This window comes from Chinchilla lanigera, unplaced genomic scaffold (assembly GCF_000276665.1).
Source record: "Chinchilla lanigera isolate Chin_1 unplaced genomic scaffold, ChiLan1.0 scaffold00003, whole genome shotgun sequence".
NCBI classification, from domain to species: Eukaryota; Metazoa; Chordata; class Mammalia; order Rodentia; family Chinchillidae; genus Chinchilla; species Chinchilla lanigera.
In genome coordinates this window covers 2,925,092-2,942,411 of record NW_004955404.1, presented here as the reverse complement: position 1 = coordinate 2,942,411, position 17,320 = coordinate 2,925,092, and the positions used below count along the sequence as shown (strand labels likewise).

Below are 17,320 nucleotides of genomic sequence, written 5' to 3'. Positions count from 1 at the left end.
GCCCGCGGGCGCCCCCAGCCCCCTGGACGAGCTCAGCAGCCTCTTCAGCTCGGGCCGCAGCGTGCTGCGCAGGTCGGCGGCCGGGCGCAGGATCCGGGAGGCCGGAGGTGAGCGGGCGTGCGCGCATGGGACATCGTGTGTGTGTGCATGGCGCATGCGTGTGCACGTGGACCCAGTGCAGACTGCGCCTTCCCACATGCACATGACATGTGCCCTGTGCGTGCATGTGTACGTGGTACGTACCGTGTGTGCATGACATGTGCATAGCACATACGGTGTGCAAGAGCGTGTGGAGGTAGCGCAGGTGGCGGGGGTGTGTGTGCAAGCACACAGTATATACCGTGCGTATGCGTGTGTCGTGGTGTGCACCACATGCACAGTATACACTGTGTGTTCATGTGTGTATGGTCTGTGCGTACATGTACATGCCACATATCATGTGTGCATATGCACATAGGTATGCACTGTGTGTGTGCTCGTGTGACACAGGTGCATGCCGTGTGTGTGCACACATGTACCTAACCTCTGTGTACGCGCAGAGACGTGGTACACGCCATGTGCACGTGTGTGCTGGACCAAGATGAGATTGCAGGGGAATGTGCTGGTCGGACAGAACAGATCACAGGTCAGAGCCAGTGCGGCTGCGAAGGTGGGGGCTCCGGCCTCCCTCGCAGCAGTGTGAGACGCTCCGGCCCCGTAGAAACACTTTGCATGAAAGCCGCCCTGCCGGGCTACAGCGCGACAGGTGCGACGGCAAGGCCGCATTTCCTTACAGCGAGGAGAGGGAGTCTCCCAAGACAACACTGCGGAGGCCGTGCGATTTACACTGCCCTGTGCTCCGCGCGTCCTGTGTCTTGCACACGTGTGATTTACACTGCCCTGTGCTCCGCGCGTCCTGTGTCTCGCACACGTGTAATTTACACTCCCCTGTGTGTTGCACACGTCTCACACGCACGCCGCCTCTGGGGTGCTCACTGCGCAGTCGCGACGCTCCACACCGCTTCCTTCACGTTGTCCCCAGTGCGTCCCCTCTCCGTGGTCCACACGCCGCATGCCCGCCTGAGGGACACCGCAGCCCCACCAGCTTGCTGGGAGGTGTCCTTGCCGATGGAGGTCTGCTCACCCCGCGCAGCGCTGCTGTTCGCAGCCTGAGGCCGTGCCTGTGTGAAGTGTTTATTTTGCATTGCTGTACACACAGAGTGTAGCAGGCAGAAAGCAAGGCGGTTACTTTTGCTAATCCCTCGGTAGGGGCTCACCCCAGGCCACTTCATTCCGAGGAGAGCCAGACGCGCTGTTTTTGTTCAGTTTCCCTGGATGAGCAGAGCCTGTAGTCATTTAAAATACATGTTATTATATGTCAGGCCTTTATACAAAACCGAAGTATTTCTGCAATACTGTGTCCCGGACGTGGAGAAGACAGCAAGGTAGAGTATCTTGACGGTAAGGAAAGTTGTGGCGATCGGACGCCACTGAAGCTGCACTCGCCCCTCTGTCCATGGCTGGGGAGAAACTTCTGGGACAGAGGTTCAGTAATTTCCTGAGGGTCAAGTGCTAGGACCGGGAACATGAATTTGACCTGTGCTGTACCATATCATGCACACATTAACCTCTCTTTCCTCAAAAGAAAATGCATAAACATGTTACCTGTCATCATTCCGTTAAGAAATTAATTGAAGTAGAAACTCTAGAAAATTCAGGAAGCAATTTCAACAAGTGCAAATGGGTCAGACTAAGCATGCTCGGCAAATGGCTGACTGACCTGCCCTGCGTTTGCTCTGCACACATATGAGCTGATTGTTTAGCTAAACATTTCTTCTTAATTCTACATCAGGAATAAATGAAATTACATTTGAAAGTAGTAGACTGAATTTCACAAGTTATATTTTATTCCAATGGCCAAAATGGAATCTAAGAGGAAAATCATTCAACAAATTGATTTCAGATCTAAAAACAGATTAAAATCCCATAAACCTCATTTTACTATATATTGTAATTGGGTGTGTTCTTCTTCATTCAGCTGTACTTGGGGAAGGAAGTGAGCGAATTTCTAGGCAGAACTCTCACACTTGGACATCCTCAAGTCTAGGTCATGGGAGAAAGAATTATTGAGGCCGTTAGCCATGGTGTCTAATTTTGCTGATTATATTTTCCTACCGTGGTATTAATATCAAAACTTCAAGCACTTGGACTCAAAAATTGCAAGATACATCTTTTTCTGTTGTGAGCTTTTACAAAATACTGTACAATTTGGAAAGATCGGTTTGTGCCGTTTTTGACTTCAGCTGTAATGATAGAAAACTTGGCACTGTGAGAAGGGCTATCCCGCATGATATGGGAATCCCAAACGCACTGCTGAGAACTCAGTGACTCTTCGTGTGCTTGTCGAGGGAGTGAGTTTATAAGTCTGCGTGACGGCGTGTTCCTGTAGGACAGCACTCATTAATCCTGCGTAATGTAAGAGGAGCCAAAGAAAGATGGGAAAAGCAGCCCTGAGTACTAGAGCTGCTTATATGATTATTAAGGTTTGCACTATTTGATCCTGGGTTGAGTAATCCATTTTCCTCCAAATTAATTGAGTGGCTGATTTACTGTATTTCTGATTTACTGTGGCCTTGGGATTTCCTCTCTTTAAAGTTTTAAATCTTCTACTGTACCCTCTTTATATTTAAAGGCATTTTATCTTCACCCGAATTAGCTTACTTACCAAATACTTCAGTGTGCTAATTCTGCCTCCAGGAACTTAATTACAGTTCATTTCTTGCACTCTTGTGGCACGGGGAAATTGTTCCACAGATTTTGCACAAGTTTCAAAATGTTCCCCTTGCCTCTTTGGAACAATGGTAGTGAGAAGCCTGACCCTCCCATTCATCCTGGGATCAGTATTTCCTGTGAAAATATAATGTGCTGTACTGAGGTGTGAGCTCTGTGTGAGAAAGGAAGTTACTCCTCTCATGGATAATTCTCCTTTGTGCTTCCAGAGACTCATGTATTTCACAAATACTGTGCTCCTCAAAACAGTTCCATTGCCACAGACTCTCTAGCCATATAATTTGAGAAATACAAGTTCAAACCAATTCTGATGTCCAGAACAGACATAGAGAAAAAGAAGTGATTGTGCAAATACGTGTGTGACGGTGGTCTGCCAAAAGTGACACTAGCAGCACAGAATGGTTACACTGGCTCATACTCCAGGCACTGTTTTAGCAACTTGGCGGATTCTCACCCTGCTATAAAGTGTTTGCTATTTTACACCACTTTTTCAGTTGGGAAAACTGAGGCACCAGTTTGCTGGAAGTTCTACTCATGAGCAACAGTGTGTGGCCTGAGTGCTGCCATGTCTCTGTTGCTGTCCTCCTAACTACTCACATAGGGTTGCCCAGAGTGCAAAAAAGACAGGGAAAAGTTTTTACAAGTCCACATTTGCTCACTGAGGCAGGACAAGTAAGAGTCCTGGAGTTGAGATGGAGAAAATTGCTCCATAAACTAAGGGAGATCACGCATGCCCTGGATGGGGCATGAGAGCAGGAACTACCCTAGAACACAGTGTGCAGGCCCCTCAGCCCTGCAGTGAAAAATGATGGCCTGGTTGGCTTTCCTGTTGCTGTGACACAGTGCCCGGCACCCACCTCTTAAAGGAGGAGAAGTTTAACTTGGCCAATGGCTTCAGGGGATTCAGTCCATGGAGTGTGGGCTCCAAGGTAGGAATATCATGGAAGGAGGGTGTGTGAGCAAAGCTGCTCACCTCACGGTGTCCAGGAAGCAGAGGGGTGGGAGAGGCTGGTGAGGGAACTCTGTCTTCCCAAGGCTCCCCCTAGCGATGCGCTCTTCCAAGGAGGCCCACGGGTAACCTCATGTCGAGCTGTGAACTGGTCAGTGAATGGCTCCACTGCTGTGTCTAGTGCCCCATGATCCAGTCCCCTTCCAAAAGCCACACCTCTGGACACATGAGTCTTTGGGGGGATGTTTCAGAGCTGAACCGTACACATGACTTAAATGCTTAACCACCTGTGCCTTTCAGATGTAGAGATACTATTAACTCATGAACATTTTTCTTCTGATGCTATAGTCAGATAGTACTCTGATTATTTGTAGCTGCTTAGTTCAGAGCACTTGAGACCCAAACCAGAGAGTAGAGGAGTAGAGGCACTGGGTGCTCTGTTGCTCTGAGCACATGCAAGCCTGTGGCTAAGTGTGCTGCATGCTGGGAGAGAACTGAGCTCTGCATTCTTCACTTCCTGGAGAGATCAGGCAGGCGACGCCCAAAGCTCGGCAGTCTCTGCAGAAGAAAGTGGTATAGAGCCAGGTGTGGTTAAGGAAAGGTCAGATTTGCAAAATGCATTTTTTAAATCAAGTTTCATTATTTTGACAGCGTGTCCTTCACTTATAAAATTAAGTAAGTACATTATCATGAGGCCAGCCAAAACTGTAATATGCAGTATTTCTCCCCATAGAGCAGGTGGGTGAGAGAGATATTTGATGGTAAAACTACCTAAAAAAAAAAAATTGACCTACACTTAGATTTGATAGATGGAGCCCCAGGGGCATTTTTATGTAATAGAACTCACAGAAATAGATATTACTGGGTTTTTATTTTTGTTTTGTTTTGTGTTACTTTTTGTTTTTCAAGGCAGGATCTTGCCATATAGTTAAGGGTGGACCTGAACTCACTGTGTAGCCCAGGCTGGCTTCAAACTCACGCTGATGTTCCTGCCTGAGCCTCTTGTATGCTAGGATTATAAGTATGTGGCACCACGCCCAACTGGCAATTACTGTTAATTTCAGATGTTTTGTCTGATTACATGAATATGCCAAATAGGAATAGTTTGAGTCTGGGAGTCAGAGTCTTATGCTCACTATAGGTGTTCCATGGGGGAGCACACAGAGCTGGCACCTTCCTGTCCCCAGCCACAGGAGACCGCTATTCATAGCAGAAGCTGGGGGCCATGGCTATGCTCCTCATGACAGAGAAAACAATTCTCCAAGGTTGGTGCTGACCCAGAACAGCACATCACTGCAAGAGCTTCAACTTGGACCTTGTCATAGTTTGGGGGTTTGCAAAGGGAACAATATAGTACAGGGCACATATTTTATAAGATTTTTTATAATAGTCACCCAAAGGATCGTATACAAAAGAGTTCAAGAAATCTGTCCACTCACTATAGACCAAGAATGCAGCTGAGGGCCTGGATCCCACAATAATGTCCTGCATGAGTCCAGCTGAAGACCCAGAGCCCGTAACAATGCCTCCCACGAGTCCAGCTAGAGGCATTGAGCCCATGACAATGTCTCATGCAGGCCTGTTTCACAGATCTGTGCTGGGAAGGCCCAAAGGTCAGTGGTGGAATCTAGGAAGTCTGTGCCAGCAGGATGAAAGATCTGTGCTAGCAGGCTAAGGGTTCTACACTGGAGCCAGAAAGTGACATTCAAAGAACCAGAGCTCCCCCAGAAAGGTACCACAGCCATCCTCAGGAACAGTGAGGTCCCGAGCTCCTCCAATGATCAGGACAGTCGAGTTCCCATCAGGAAATCCAACTTGACAAGCTTCTCCAGGAGATTGGTAGGGCACCATCTTCCCCTCTGGAGCCAAGAAGCGATGCTCAAAGTGAGGACCAGGCTCCCCTAAAGTGAACTGAAGCTAGTCTCAGTGCCCACAAGGTCCTGAGCTCCTTGGAGGATGAAAACAGCCAAGTTCATCAGGAAAGCCAGCATGACGAGTTCCTCCAAAACAACCAACAGCTCCTCACAGCTTCTACCAAATCCCAACAGCCTCTCTCAGCTCCCAACAGCCTTCTTCTCCTTCTTTGCCTTCGCCTTCTTCTCCTCCTTTTCCTTCTGCTCCTTCTCCTTCTCCTCCTCCTCCAGTTCTGCCTCTTATGCTGCTGGCAACAATCCCCAGGTGGGCCTCCCACACCCAGAATCACATTTACTCAGTTCAGCAGGGTGTTATAAGTTGACCACCAGTTGTCAGTCCACCACAGACCACAGCAACAGCCCTGGTGTGAAACAATAGCTGGGCCCTCTGGACAGACCCAAGTGTGCACAGATGAAAGCAAAAGGAATTTCAACCCCATCTCGAGTGAAGCAGCAATGGGAGGCATCACAGGTCAGCGAGGAGGTTCAGATGCCTCAGCTCCAAGTGGAGCACGGTGCCCTCTGCTGTATTGGGCACAAGCAGCCCAGTGCTTTGGCACCACTGGACACGCACATGTGGAGGTGCCGGCGGACTCCAGCACAGAGCTTGCAGATGTCCTTCCCGTGCTCCTGGTGTTCGGAGCAGGAGTTCGGACGTTACGGTCACTTAATCTCTGACATATTCAAATGAGTTTGTAGCAGGAGAGATCAGTCTAACCTATGCACATTTGGAGTAGCATAGAACGCAGAGCTTAACATCACAGATTTCCACCCATCTGCAGATTTCGGAGTGCTCGATCCTGTCCATGGTGGCTAAGCTTTCTTACTCCCCTGATGATTCAGTGAGTCTCTCTGTGGTGATGTGTGTGATGTGTGCGCGTGTGTGTGTGGTGTGTGTGTGTGTGTGTGTGTGTGTGTGTGTACGCACATGGGGGGCGTGAGGGCTCCCGAGATAAAGGCGAGGCCATCAGGGCATAGAGTACACCGACCTGGGTTCTCTTTGCTGTCCGCTGCCATCTGTTCTTGTGTAATGGGGGTGGCACCCTCCCCTGAGAGTGAGGCATTCCTCTGTGTCCTGGATCCATTTCCAGTGAACACTAACTTTTCCTCATTTTCTAAATGAGAAATCCTGGGGGCAGCTGGGTTACCGCTGTGGAGAGCAAAGTTCCCCGTGTATCACTAAGAGGGCATGGAGCAAGGGGCGGTGGTGTACAGTTCTTCCCCTAAAGTGTTTGTGGGAGAAAAGAAATGTTTTCACTCATTTTTTGGACACTCTGTGGTGACCAAGAGTGACTGGAAGTTACAGCTATACATTTCAGTGTTTCAAATTCTCTAAAAGCTTTGTTCATTTACTCCAAGAAATGAGCTTTGGATTTTCGTAAGCTGCTCGGTAGGCAGCCTTAGCTATGTGAGGTCCACAGAGCGCCTGGTCTTCTGTGTCAGTGGGAGACACACATATGGGTGCCTAGGTATGCACTGTGTGTGGTTTGACATTTTCCTCATAGCTTTCAGTGCTTTTTCTAAATGCTCAAGGATTCATATGGGGAAATTGTGCAACCAGACTTGCATAGACTTGCAGAGCTCTTGCCCTTCCAGTCATCCAAGCAGGATTTACTTAATATTAGCTTAAGGCTGGCTCTAGGAAGTCTGGAAAAATACAAGAGGAAGTGTAGTGTTGCCTTGCCCCTCACACCAATGAGAGGGGGGACAGAGAGACTTGCCTTGTGTGGAATCAGGAATAGGAACAAGGCACAGTTTCTACCTAGAGCTCTTACATCAGCATCCTGACAAGGCCCTGAAATGTCCCATTGTCTCTCTTCTGTCACATGGGACTGAGCGTGAACAGTTAGGATCCATTCTACAGAGTGCAGTGCACCAGAGAGGAAGATGAACAATGGTAGCAGTGATGCTAGGTATGAGCTCACGAAGCCAGAAGCAGTCAGGGCCCCTGCAGTGTGCCCCTGGTCTGGCCCTGATATTTGCCATAGTTGTTGTTCATCCCTGGCTCTGTGCTGTTGGCCAAGGGCACTGAAATCCCCCTCCCTGGATGCGGCAGGTGTTGCATCCCCATTTACTAAGGAGCAGTCTGAGACTTGGGGGATTCAGTTGTTTCCCCATGACAAGAAGAGAATTGGTCTCAGAGTCAGGGACCCAGCGCACATCTCCATCCTCCCAAGCCCTGCATTCTTCCTATAATGCTATTCTTAGTCTCCTAAAAAGCAGTTAAAATTGAAATAATGACACAAAGACCCTGCCTGAGAAATCAGTTCCTTTTTGAAGTTAAACACAAAATCGTTACTAGAAAAAGGTGCAGGGAGGGGCAGAGAAAACCTTTGTTCCTGTCGTCAGGCTTCCCGAGAGACATCGTGGCAGTTTTAGAACTGGGAGAATGTTCTTCTCATGCCCTGTGCCCAACCCTTCTTCACTTCCCCTCTTCCCTACAAAACTCTTCCTTTTTATGCACCTGTTCAGAGGGATCTGCAGCATACACAGGGCACCAGGAATCCTTCTGCTTGGAACTCGGGTCTTCATTCCCAGAGAAAAACCCACACCAAGGTAGTTATCACTTGCAAAGGGTTTACAGAGCCTCTTGGCATACAAAGTGTACCCGGGAGGGCTGTGTGGCAGATGGCACCACAGAGGAGAAACAGTCCATGGCAGGGCGGGCAGGAGGAGCAAGCAACAAGCCTCCCCTTCTCTTTTATCCCATCCATGCTACAAGCCTTTTGGGTGACGCCACCCACACCCAGAGTGGGACTTTTGTCTTCAAGAAATCCATTCAGCCACACCCAGAACTATGCTAATTCCAATCAGTGGACTGATTTAGTACCACACATCCTTAATCCCAGCATCACACATCCTAGTCCAGCCACCTCTGAAAAGCCCCACCTGTAAATGGATGACGCTTTGGGGGACATCTGGATAAAAGCTTTAATACCTTCAAATGAATTGTCTTGGGAAATTACCTCAGCATATTGGCTATAAATCTGCAGCAGCCAGCATGTCATTCAGACCGAGACGTGTTTCCGGCATGAATAGTTCATCGTTTTCCCGGTGAGCCACAGGAAGCCATGAAGCCGTAACAGCTGTGATGCTCGGCAGTGCACTGTCAGCAGAACAATCCATTCTGCTTGAATTTCTGGGACTCAGGGCACCTCTCCCAAAGTGGATTGTCTTTCATAACCAGTAAGAACTGTACCCCCTAAAGCAAGCAGCTATTGTATATTATGTGTCTACACTGGATTGCACATTAAACTACCGCTGGGGGCTCCATAGAGAAACCCAGGGCTCCATCCTCTAAGCCACTCAGCAGCTCTCTGTAAGCTCGTGAGTGAAGACCTTCCTGACTGTCTGCACTTTGTTATTCTGGATAATGCAACATCCCTGGGTTTCTTGCTGCTGTGAAGAAATGCTTGGAAGCACCGTGGTGCCTGGTCTGTCTTCCTGCAGAGAGAGTGGTCTGTGCATGTCCCTTCTCTCCTAAGAGCAGTGGAAGAGGAACCCCACTGCTAAATTACCCAGCAGTGTTTAGGTCCTTAATGCCTGCCTTGTGTATTTTTATGAATGTCTAGTTTAGCCTAGAAGATTTTGTGCTGTTGGAGTGCTAGCTACATTCATGTCCTTTTGCCCAGTGCCTTAATCCAAAAGTCAAAAATTGTCACCTGCTGTCTTGGTTCATTTTCTTGCTGCTGAGACAAAATACCCAACACCCACAAGTTAAAGCCGGAAAGGTTTATCCCAATCCAGGTTGTAGAGGTTTCAGTCCATAGTAGGCTGGCTCCAAGGCAGGGTGATGTGGCTGAGGGGTGTCACAGAGCAGAAACAGTCCATGGCAGGGCAGGCAGGAGGCAGTGAGCTGCCTCCCATCTTTCCTTTACTTCTACCCAAGCCAAAAGCCTATTGGTTGGTGCCACCAACACCCAGGGTGAGGTTTCCTATTACCCACATGTAGAACAATGTAACCAATCAGTGAACTAATCCTGTCACCATCACCTTAATCCACACTCACACTCTAGATCCAGCCACCTCCAGAAAGCCCCACCAATGTGCATGTGAGGCTTTGGGGGACATCTAGACATAGCGATATCACTGCCCTCCACTAGGCATAGAGCTTCCCAGACCTCTGACCACTCTACCCTGGTCTCTCCTTGAGAACTTCCATTTTCTAATACCCTGTGCATTGGACACCACTGGCCACTTACAGTTTTCAAATGCACACCAATTATAAGATGATAAACAACAATATGATTTTTCCCCACAGGCCAGCTAGGCATTGAACTACATAGACCCCAAAAAGGGGCAGGCATGAGCCAAAGTAGAGATTTACACTGATTTACCATGGAACCTGGGAATCTGTGTTTCACCCACACTCCGTACAAACCCACAGAAGAACTTCTTCAGACCCACAACTCTGGCTCATGATCAAACAATCTTCCTAAAGAGCTGGGCATGGTGATGCACACCTGTAATCCCAGCACTCAGGAGACTGAGACAGTAGGATGGATGGTCAGAAGTTTGAGACCAGCCTGAGCTACCTAGTGAATTCAAGGCCAGTCTGAAAGACATAGTGAGACCCTGTCTCAAAAAAAGGAAACCAAACCAAAACAGATCTTCCAAAGGAAATTTTCATTTTACAGGAAAAAAGACCAGGTGTATGTATTACTGGTATGTGAGAATATTTCAACGGAAAATGTGTATGTTTTGAGTTCCGTTTCCTTTCTGCATGGAAAGATGGAAGATCCAGGGGGCGGGCGTGGGGCGGGCTAGGGCAAAGTGACATCTGCAAACACCGTGCTGTGAGGCAGGTGCGACCCAGCAGCAAAGAGCAAGCCGGAGCACAGGGCCGGAAGCCGCTGGTGAAGTCGCATCCCTGGGCGGGGTTAGTTCCCTTCACTGTCATTCTCAGAGGGAGCGCCTCCTGGAAGGGGCCAGGTGGGGTCCAAGAGGATGAAGGGGCATAGCGGAGCCCTGGCTTGCAGGAGGGTGGCCCTTCAACCAATCGCAGGCCCCATCTTGACAGGACAGCCAGTGTCCAGCAGCAGATCCTCTGGGGGAAGTCAGGGCCCTTTTACAATTTTTCATGAGAACTGTACTGATTCTGGCTCCTAGCGTTTCATTATTTTTGCAAATCACTAGTAATGCAGTTCTCCCAGCTCTTCAGTAGACAAGTTGCCTTAGGAAGCCCTGCTGCTGTCCTGAAGAAAATCGAACCCATGGGTACTGCATTTCAGACGTGTGAGCCTGGGTCCCTGGGTGCTGTCGCCTGTCTCCTGCCTCTGCTGTCTCCATTGTGCGAGGCTGTAGCCACCAGGGCTTCGGCTGAATCGCCTCCTCACTGCGCCAGGCAGTAAAACTAATTGTGAGCATTAATTTCATGGCTGCGGCTGTGGCCCAGCAGGGCTCCCTACCATTCTCTCACCCGGCTTGAAATTGTCTCTGATTTACAGTTTGGGGACAGCGACAGGGATGCAGGAAAGAGACGCTGTGCTTTCTAGATGGTGATGTGTGACCATAAAAATGTCCTTCCACTCTGACAGTCGTTAGAGACACCAGTGACGTGGCCCAGCCGCTAAGCGGCATGGCTGCTGTGTGTGAGGAGCCCTGGGCAGCAGCTGCAGAACGCATGCTTCATTGCTCAGACAGCACCGTTGCTGGGTAGCACGGCCTCCAGACAGATGCGTGGTTCCTTTCTGGACTTAAAATATCAGGAGTTAACTTCAGGCTGAAGCTAAAACCAGCAGTAATACCTGTTGTTACTATTGCTGTTTGCCTCAAGAAGGGGCTCAGGGGCTCTTTGGTGCTGGGATTGTAAGCCTGAAATGTGGGCTTCCCCCAGAAGCAGCTCATAGCAGGGAGACCTGGAAATCTTGGTGTAGCTGAGGAGGATGAATTGCATCTTCCATCAGGGCAGCGTTCGGGGTTCAGTGAAGGCGGCTCAGCCCTCGTGTGTCAGGGTCGCGGCGTTTCTCTTGTATCTGTGTGCTTACTGTGACCCTTCCATTGACTGTGAAGCCCTGATTGCAGGGTGTGCTTTGAAACAATGTGGAGGGAGCTCTGCTCCCAGGGCCAGGCGGACAGAGAGGGTCTGCACGGTGCTCGCTCTCACCTTGGCTCTCGAGGACCTTTAGCGGGGTCGTCCCGCTGTGCTCCGGAGTAACCCCATCAGCTCTGTGGAGAGGGCAGATGATCCGCTCACTGTCTCTGTGCCCGTTTACATGTGAACAGCTGCCCAGGCCACACTCTGTTGTGCATTTTGGGATTCTTGCTGGTTCCTAACGCAGCATCGAGGAGATGCAGCTCAAGTGCAAACACAGAATTCATTCACATTTTCTATGCACCTTGTGTATGTAGCTTGAAGGTAATTTTTTGTATTTTAAGAATTTTTAGAAAGAACAACAGCAAAATGCCAACAACATAGACAAAAATAAAACAAAGCAAAAGCAATAAGAATGACACAGGGTTTCAGAACAAAATGATAGGGATTAACAGTGGGTGCTATATTACGTATTTTTATCTTCATTGAAGTTAGATTATCAGATGTAAGAATGCAAGACTGATCACACCGTTAAAGAGAATAAAACATAAAAACAAAAATTATAAACGATACAGAATTTCACCAAACAAGATGACAGGAATTCAACAATGGTTGTTATATTGCATATAGTTGCCTTCAAATTAGTTGTTCAGATTACCAGATAGAAGCATGAAGGTAATTTCTTACTGTATTTTTAATACAGTATTAATACAGTAAGTATTTTATAGTATTTTATATACAGTAAGTATTTTAATACAGTAAGTACTTAATACAGTATTTTTTGATAGTGGACAAAGTTTCAGGGTGTGGACTTTGCCACTTTGAGCATCGTGTCAGCATCAGAAACCATCACTACATTCTGACGCTGGACTACATCCTGGACTGTTGTGGACACCGTCCTGACCCTCAAAGAGGATTAGTCAAAAACAACGAAAGTGGGCCCACGGGAGAAGGGGAACCCGAACCACATGGCCTTGCAGTTCTCGGTGAAACAAGGACCTCTCCGCTGTCACATGCCACTGCCAAGGCTCAAGGGCAGTTTCGGAGCTCGGGAGGGAAGCAGTCCCGGACAGTGCCTGCCGCAGACTACTCCCCAGCTCACTCAGGATCTCACAGGAGTGCAGCTCCGCGGGTGTTTTCCGGGGACTGTGGGAGGTCTCAGAGTTTCTGGGTGGTGCAGAGTGGCAGGGCGAGCTGCTCCCGCCAGCGTCCCCCTCCACGCGTCTCTCGTTAGAACACAGAAACGCGGCCACTCTGGGTGACTGCTGTCCTGGACACCTGGCACCGGGCCTGCACACTGCCTCCTGTTAAATGTTGACATGGCGGAGCTTGAGGTCTACCGCTCCGGCCTGTTCCAAACGGCCCCAGCCTGTGCCCTCTGGTTATCAAATATTTCAGATGGGCACATTTGTAATTAGCTCTGAGCAAGGGATTTGAGAGACTTCAGACATCCACTGTGCTGTCATTACTTTTGTTTTTACTCTTACTGGTTCTCCTTGACCTGCGTTATCTTTTCCAAAGGACAGGCATCCCCAGCTTCTCATCCAGACACTAATTCTCCTAGCAGACGACCAGGGGCTTTGTCCTTTCCTTGTGCTTTCTGGGGAGGAAAAGGAAGTGTTCATTTACACCAGTCACATAACAGGGCTGCTCTGCATGTGTGCCTCCAGGACTCCTGGACTTCCACCCACCTGACACTGGAGAACTGTAAAAATAACAGCCGTACTGGGACCTCAAGACCTTGGAAACCGCGGTCAGGCAATATGGCCCTGGACAGTCTTGCTTACTGAATATTCAGCTAGTTGCATAAAAGGAAGCTATCCAAACACAAAGAAAGAAAGGCATTGAAGCGATCTACCTCAGTGTGGCAGGGACAGAATGTATTGGGGGGAGCAGTTAAATTTAAGGAAAATTGGCACAACTTAACTTCCTGTGCATTTTTGGGTCCTGAAAACCTTATTTACACTGACAGTCCTTTCCCAGCTTTACCATCGGTGCATTCTCCCCTGGCTCGGCGCATATGTTGTTGAAGATCTCACTCCATTTCCGCTCTGCGTGGTGTTCACTAGCGCAAACCATCTCCTTCACTTGGCAGGAAGCAGGTAGCAGGAGTTGGGATTGGCGAGGAGCAAGTGTTCCCATTCCCTGCGCAGCCCCGAGAGTGAGGAGCTGGAGAAGAAGAAGGTGACAGCTCTCAGGGGCGATGCCTCGGGGGTCCTAAGGCAGCATGGACTCGAAGCCCCTCCCTGGACTCCGAGGTTGGCAGCGCATTGGGCAATCAAGTTTTCTCAACATGTTCATCCTTTTCCAAGTTGCTTTTGTTTGTTTATTTCTGAAGCCATCGATTCTAGTAGACATATACACAGTGAACCCAGTTGCTGGGGACCTGAGGTCCGATTCCCAGTCTCCAGGCCTAGGGCACAGGAGGGTCTCTTGTAGCCACCTGCAGCTTAGCAGCAGAACAGGGCTGCCTGTGGGTGCCGGTGCACAGGAAGCGACCTTCCTGAGCCAGGCGGCCCCCTTGGTACAGTCAGCTCTACTCGCTCTGCACACACGAACTTCTCCTTGCCGAGCTCCACAGTCTCCTCTGTGCCGAGTAATCCTGTCCCCTGTCATCTGTCTTCCTAAGAGGTAAGAAGCCAGCGGTTGGGGTTTGCTCTCTAGAGAGGAGAGCTCAGCTCCCAACTGCTAGCCACAGCCAGAGGTTGGCGGGCTGGGCTGGGAGTGACTCCAGGTCCTCCCGACTGCAGTCCTGGGAAGCCTCCGGGAGGAGCAGAGATCTAAAGGAATTGCTCCCTCAGCACAAACTGGGCTCCAGCTCACGCCAGCCAGTGCAGGTTAGAGACCTCAGCGAGGCTACATGCTCATCCACGGAGGGGTCCACGCTGTCCACCAGCGCTGGGGTCCGCAGCTTCCCAGTCCCAAAATGCGGACCTCAGAGTTGCCAGGCGAGCGGCAGCCCCTCTCTCCACCTTTCCCTTTCCTTTCCCACAAGCGGAGACCAGAATGCAGGCTCTGCCTTCCCGTGAGGAATGTTCCTGCAGAGGCCGCCTGCATTCCTGCCAGCGAGTAATGACTCGAAAACATAGCTTCACATTTTTTATGCCTTACATAGCACTCTCGGTATTAAGTCAGCCAGCTTGCCCGAGTTTGTTTTTCTCCTGCGTTACTGAAACCTGGATCGTATCTCAAAGGATTCCAAAACACACGCTAAAATTATCTGGAGAGAGGAGAAGTAGAAATGGTTCGCCGTGTTCCTCTTGGACAACGTCCACTGCTCCTTCTGTGCTGCGTGTCCTTGACCTTCCACGATCTTGGAAAGTCCACTGTCTGCACAGCTCAGCCCTGACCCCGGCCACCCCACCTCCGTCTCCACGCGCCGTCCCGCGCCTCCTGCTCCTCGGTCCCAGGACGTCTCTTCCCAGCACTGTCTCTGCAGTCCTCACAAACACTCTGTTCCAAGCCTGCTGCAGAGCTCAGCCTGGAGAGTGCCGGCTCCCCAGCCGAGCCAGGCTGGTCCTGCCGTTCAGGCTCGGGCTACCCCTGGTATCCGCCCCAGGGTCCTGGGGCCTCCTCAGCCTGTGTACAGGGACTGCCCGCACATCCTCCTCGCTTCTCCTCCCTCCCCCCGCCCGCCGCCCCTCTCCCTTCTTCTGCTGCTTTTCTTTTCTCCTTTTCTATTTGTGGTATGGAAGACTGAACACAGCCCTTAAAAAAAGTTTTTTTTAAATCTTGAAATAGGGTCCGATGCTGAGGTCAGACCTGCAGTCCCACTGACTCAGCCTCCCAGAATGCTGGGGTTACAGGTGTGCACTGCCGGGCCTGGCTGCTGCCTCCTCCGGATCTTCCTGCAATCTTCTTTGCAGTCTCACCCCAGCGCTCCTGCAGTTTTACCTTAGCGGAACATAAAACGCTCTTTTCCAGCATGCCCGCGCTGTCCCAAGAAACCTATACATATATGGGCAGTGCGTATTGGCAATTGTTGGAACAATGGGGAAAATATGTAAAAATCTAAAACCTTTCCTAATCTGCAGGTATTTTCTCCCGCCAGTGAGTGCTCAGATGGAGAGTGAGCGGCGCTGGCGCAGAGGGGCAGAAATGCTCTTCTCCTGCAGTGCGGGGTTTGCCTTACAGCTTCAAGTAAGTGGAGGTTGGAAAGCAGAGGCTTGTTGTTAACATTCAAAACCTTCCGCGCTCCTGGGGGCGGAGGCAGCCCTCTCTCCCGCCCGGTCTCCCCATGCGCGCTTGCCAGCAGATTGCATTTCAGTTTGTCAACTGTCCTGCTGCTGCAGAAGGAGCAGCTCCTCCCAGCAGACAGATTTGTCTGTCGTTCGCTCCCTTGCTCCTTCTCTGAGCCAGTGTGTGCTGGGTGCCAGGCTGGGCTCTAGGCGCCGGGACACGGCGGACGGTGCGCATGAGCCTAGGGTGCCGAGGCTGCAGAGGAAGGCGACCGACAGGGGCCAGGCCGCACAGTGCCGGGCCGAGGTACTGTCCCGAGGCAGGCAGGGCACGGAGGCAGCTTGCACGTCTTTGTGCTTGGGGTTGGGAGCCGAGCGGCGTGGCCCCTTGCAGGGTGACAGTCTGGACAGAGTGCGGGAGGCTGAGCAGCTGGGGAGAGTCACAGGCAGGAGGAGTTGGGGTTCCAGTGGTCCCCCAGCCTCAGCAAGGCTTTGCACCTTAATTCAGAGGGAGGAGAAACCAGCAGGGAGGTGTGTGGGCGGTGGTGTGATCAGACCTGCCCCGAATCAGGGCTTCTCACCAAGTGCAACCGGCATTCTGGCCAGAAAAGCCTAGGCTTTGGGGGCCTGGGAGGGGCTCCTGGGGACTAGGGCCTGCTCAGCAGACTCTCTCCCAGTTGAGATAACTGAGAAGTCTCCAAATTTGAACCCCAGGGACTAATCACCTCCTTAGAAAGCAGTTTTAAAAGGATGCCGGCGCGATATTCCCGTTGTATGGAAACCGACACAGGAGAGCGCAGGTTTGTTTTATCGATGTTCACGGTCTGCTAGAACTCTCTCCAGATTAAAATCCCACTCCAGTGTGCGTAGCGTGCGCACTTGGAGATTGCGCTCCAGCGGCAAGATCTCTGAGTCACATCCTGACCTGACTCATTTCTCCTGGACCTGTAACGGCGCCGGGCGGAGCTCACGGGAATCCTGTTCAAGGCCTAGAAGAAGACACTGCGGGTATCCAGACTGGCACCCGGCAACCACAGGAGCACCGAGCTCACAGCCACAGATGGCGCCAGGCGCAGGGACTCAGAAGCGCCTGGGCCGTGCCCTGGACTCCCGGGGTCTCCTTCCTTGTTCTCTGCTTACTCCTTGGGTTCTCCGGCAATGTCCTAGTTTCCTTCTGTGAGCCTTCCCCTCCTCCAGCAACCTGCTGGCCATGGCAGGAGGCAGGAGCAGGCCCGATTTCTGCCTCAGCATCTGCACCGCGTCGTTCCTAAAGTTCCCCACACAGGGCGCTGTGATTCTTCGGTGCGGAGTGCAGGCTAGCGGAGCCCTTTGCGCAGGGACCGCGCCGCCACGTCGGCTCAGCCGGGTTAGCCGTCTCTGCCTTTGACCCTCACGTGCAAACCCAGAAGTTAACAAGTTGGGGCACAGCCCTCTGGCGTGCCTGAGTCTAACCCGGAGGGAGGTGTGCGCCAGCAGG

The 17,320-nt window shown here is 50.7% G+C and overlaps 1 protein-coding gene across 1 annotated transcript in view; it reads left to right on the top strand.

Annotated features, from left to right (window-relative positions):
- The window catches only part of LOC106148878 (unconventional myosin-XVI-like), a gene marked incomplete at its 5' end in the record, with an annotated part of 52,989 nt that continues 35,669 nt past the window's right edge, over positions 1 to 17,320 (top strand). The window contains 1 exon segment of the mRNA XM_013515833.1: positions 1 to 107. Coding sequence (XP_013371287.1) covers positions 1 to 107 — 107 coding nt within the window.